General features: G+C 36.6%; 1 protein-coding gene across 1 annotated transcript; it reads right to left on the reverse strand.

The window, feature by feature from the left end:
* Positions 1-264: 264 nt before the first annotated feature.
* Positions 265-3,543, reverse strand: LOC147279395 (uncharacterized protein At4g37920). Its single transcript, XM_086251470.1, has 6 exons — positions 3,303-3,543; positions 2,524-2,945; positions 2,157-2,325; positions 1,264-1,508; positions 852-1,039; positions 265-761 (listed from the first exon to the last, which is right to left on the reverse strand). Exons 1-6 carry the CDS (start codon positions 3,445-3,447, stop codon positions 602-604), a joined length of 1,329 nt encoding a protein of 442 aa, XP_086107596.1. The 5' UTR covers positions 3,448-3,543; the 3' UTR covers positions 265-601.
* Positions 3,544-4,209: the final 666 nt, after the last annotated feature.

The raw sequence follows: 4,209 nt of genomic DNA on the forward strand, positions 1-4,209 counted from the left end.
GATATAAGTTACAGGTGGTAATCTGAGACAAAAAAACTTTCAGGTGGTAAAGTGGGAATGAGTTACAGTTTTGGGTGGTAAATCGATAATTAAGCCTATATATATATTTTAAGTTTTATTGGGAAAAAATGAGTTCTAAATTGAAAGTTTAGGAAATTTTTTTTCTAAGCTTGGTGTGGAGATTAAATATTTGGGCATATATAGTAATACTTCTCATTTGCCCTCAAAGTAACAAAATGGTGCCAAGCAAATCCTAGAGGAAGAGAGAGACTTTCAATTGATTAATTGTGAACAAATATTGAGCCTGTAATTCTACAAAGCTGTGGTTTACAATGACAAAGGTGTCTGGTGTATGTGTATCGACTACAAAAATCCAACACATAACTACAGAATTTTTTAACCTATAAGGCTGACAAATCACTTTGATGTTTGAAGCTTCATGGTTCATGCCACCAGGAGCCCAAAAACCCCAGAGAGTGATGGCTACGGTTCTCTTGTATTTCCAAACTTAATCTGAGATAAATAGACAGGTCCGGGGGAGACGTGTACCATTGATATTTAACATATAGAAAAGTACCATTGATGGTGTATAAGCTCTCAGTCACATGAACTTGTTTTCGACTAACTTCTTCAGGTCCTCTAGTTTTTTAATGATCTTTGGATTCATCAGGTCCCTTGCTTCCCTTATTAGAGTGCCTTCCCTGCTGAAATGATAAGCATCCACAATAGCCTTCATCCAGGTGTGAAGTTTCTCTGGGGTCCTGAGATAACATAATAAGAAAATAAAAAGAGTGTAAATGAGCTTTGAAAAACCATGCACAAATAAGAGTAATTGAGTTCCTGATGCACACGTGAAGAGGTTATCTACATCCTTCCCTTCAAGTTCCTCTCCCGGGGTAAATGCATCTTGTAAGGCAGACAGACGCTCCTCAGGATCCTCAATTGTGAGAAGATATTTAAGTATCCGAATTTCTTTTGGCATGAGCCTCTGAAGATTACCTCTTGCAGTCACATATAAATGATATAATATGTCTTTCACCTACTCACCAAAAAAAATCATAAAATTAGCAGCATTTCACTACCAAACAAATGAAATTGTAGCTTAACTAGCCTCTGTGTCAAAGTTAAAACTATAATTATTTGAGATGACTTTCTTGTCTCTAGTTTATCCATATGAATGACTTGGTTTGCCATAATAGTGATGCAACAGCTTATCTATAATTATAGAAAGACGAGTATTTCTGAGGCAAGCTATCATCTTACCTCATCTTTCATCATGTTCGACTCTTTGGCAGCTGACCAAGCTTTTGTAATCATCATCACCAATGTTGAGTCGAGTTGATTTTTCTCAGCCAAGTGGTCTATCTTCCTACAAGCAGCATCAATAGAAGGAGAGTTGATAATATCTTGGAATTTCAACTCTGCAGCATTCAGTGCTTCAATGCTTTCGGTTGCAGAATCATAGGCCTGTACGGCAGCCAAGCACGTATTTCCAATACTTGCCAAAGCTAGTCAAACAAAAAAGAAATTTTATCAGTTTTACCCACAATGTAATGGTTAAGAAACGTTTAGAGATGGTTGCATTTTCAGGCCTAGACAGTTTAATGGCTCACTTCTTGCCCCGCAAGGTTAGCCTCAGTTCCAGTTTAATGGCTTGGTTCCCCTTTCAGGCTTAATTTTAGCTAAAAAAAATCCAGAACGAAAGCCATGCATGGATCTATATGGCTAAAAGTTATTGCCACACAATTATGGTCATGTGATACTTTTGTTTCTTCAAGAAAAAAAAAAAAACTCAGAAATCAGATGTTTTTTGTAAAGCATAACATATTAACAAGTCTTAGCTGGCACTGCATCTATGCAAGTAACACTACTTAAGTCAATCAGATCGGACTGCACAGCCGATTAGAATTTGAACAGAGGTGCACATGCTTTTAAATGAAGGGAAGCAAATATTTTTTTTCTTTTAAATGTATATTAAATTATACTAATGCCGAGGCTCAACCCTAATTGGGAAAAAGGCAAGGACGTTGGTGATTCAATGATGCTTATCATGCTTAAAGGAAAAGACAAACAATGTGTTAATTATATAATGGACATCTTTAGCAAAACTGAATAACTGACTGATGGATACATCATAAGTATTATAAACAGCTCACCAGTTTGCTCTGTTGGATTGTCGTAATAGGATTCGACAACAGTATGAAGATGCACGAAAAATTCTTTTGTGAAATCTTTGCGACGTCTGGAAACTATTTCAGTAATTTCTGATGGAGTGCCTCTAATGACTTCAAGAAGTGCATTGTGTCTTTGCACATCTTCATCAATCTGTAAGAGAGAAGCACCCAAACACTGTTAGTTTAACAGAAAACTCAAACAAATCATTAGAAAATAACCTACAATCAAGGTTTACTCACCTATACACCAAAGGGTAAAAAAAAATTTCTATTCACATGTAAGGATATACTATACCTGAATAAAAGACATTTAAGCAATGAAGCTCATATTTTGAATTGTTAGACCTACCTCTTTCAATTTCCTCCCAAGCCGGAGTAGCTTATGCTTCATTCCAGGATCATCCTCCTTATCTGCTCGGTCCTGACATTGCTTAAAGAAATGAGGCCGGATATCATCCCATTCCTTACTGAAAGCTAATAACCTTCTCCAGTCAGTTGGAGTGGGCTTGTCGACCATGAAAACCTCAATAAGCTTGTCGCATATTCGGGTCATTTTGTGGTCATCCAAGCCCTCAACGCCCCCTTTCTGCTCCCCCTCTTCACCATCTCCTCTGGCTCCATCTTGAACCAGTGTGGGATTAGAAGAATCAGAAACAGACAACTCTTCCCCACTAGAACAATCATTTGGCACTGCAGTTGTATCACCAACAGTAGCAGCAGCAACAACAGAAGACCGCCATAACCTGACTGGTTTGACTAGTAACTGACAACCTAACAGTTCATAACAGCTATCTGTTACACAGTGTCACAGTGACTTCAAAACAGCAACAAGCAACCTCAACCCAGATGCAACAAAGGTTCCTTCTAAGAAATTAACATGGTATTTCCCAATTCCTCTGATGCTTCTTGGACACAAAATATATATATGTTTTCAATTCCTAATTTGAAAATTTTCATAAACAGGCTTTGATACCATAGAAAGAGGCTATGGGCATTAAGTAAAGCACAAAAAAGACAATTACTTGTATGCTTGGTGCAAATTAACAATACCCAGTTGATGAAAAATCAAACTGAAAATGAAGGATGTAAGTTTCGACTTTCGAATGAAAGAAGCTCTAAAGTACATACCTTTGGTGCTTCTAGAAGATAGGGAAGAACTTTTAGCCGAGGTTCTGATGAAAGAGAGAGAAGATACGCGGTCACTGGTAGCGGTTTCAGGGGCTCTGAGTGGGAAAGAACAAGAGGGTTGGAGAGTGGCCGTAGAAACCTCCATAGAAGAATTTGCGCCAAATTAATTTGTTTGTCTGAGAGAGGGAGGGAATGGGATTCTAGTGACGGTGCTTTACCGGCGAGTGAGTCAGTGACTAAACGAAACGCAGATTTTAGTGCACCCTACTCTAACAAATTTGACAAATTCTATTTCCACCCCAAAAAAAGAAAACAATTTGCACAACCACATTTTCTTTTAATTCTTTTTTTTTTTTCAACATTGAAAAGAAAAATAGCATTACACCAATAATTAGTTGGTTCGTTCCTAAGAGTTTGTCAAGGCCTAAAGAAAATGGTCAAACCAATCATAGTTAAAGGAAAAGTTTCACATATTGTCAAAGACTCAAACGGTTTCGACAGACTTTTCGTATGAATATGTCAATTTTTTATAATTTTTTTTTTTTGACCAAGGAAAGAATCAAACTTATAATTTATTCCAACATTGAGATGAAAAACACTACTAAACTAACTGTTCATTGGATGCTAATTAATATAAAAACTAGAGATTGTTCATTGGCATTTTTAGGTGAACTAAATAATCAATGAAGGTTTCACCACAGGACTACCTCTATGTGGTTCCACCTTCTATAGTGGTTTGGTGAGAGTGATAGTCATATATAGGTCTCAAATTGGCTTAAATAGAATTGAAAGCTGTAGTAGTATTGAGAGCTATAAATTTGATTAAGTGACCGTTGCTTCATAATTTATAACTTCAGTATTTATGAAAATTTTATCATTATATTTATTTTAATGGGTATTTAATATG

The sequence above is a fragment of the Dryas octopetala genome, chromosome 7, assembly GCF_963921425.1.
Source record: "Dryas octopetala chromosome 7, drDryOcto1.1, whole genome shotgun sequence".
NCBI lineage: Eukaryota > Viridiplantae > Streptophyta > Magnoliopsida > Rosales > Rosaceae > Dryas > Dryas octopetala.

Bases quoted from the DNA above. Each gene is read 5' to 3' on its own strand.
- LOC147279395 (XM_086251470.1), bottom strand. From the start codon at position 3,447: ATGGAGGTTTCTACGGCCACTCTCCAACCCTCTTGTTCTTTCCCACTC. The intron at 1,509-2,156 runs GTGAGCTGTTTA...TTGTTTGACTAG, and splicing joins CAATCCAACAGAGCAAACTG to CTTTGGCAAGTATTGGAAAT. The intron at 762-851 runs GTGTGCATCAGG...ATGTTATCTCAG, and splicing joins GATGTAGATAACCTCTTCAC to GACCCCAGAGAAACTTCACA.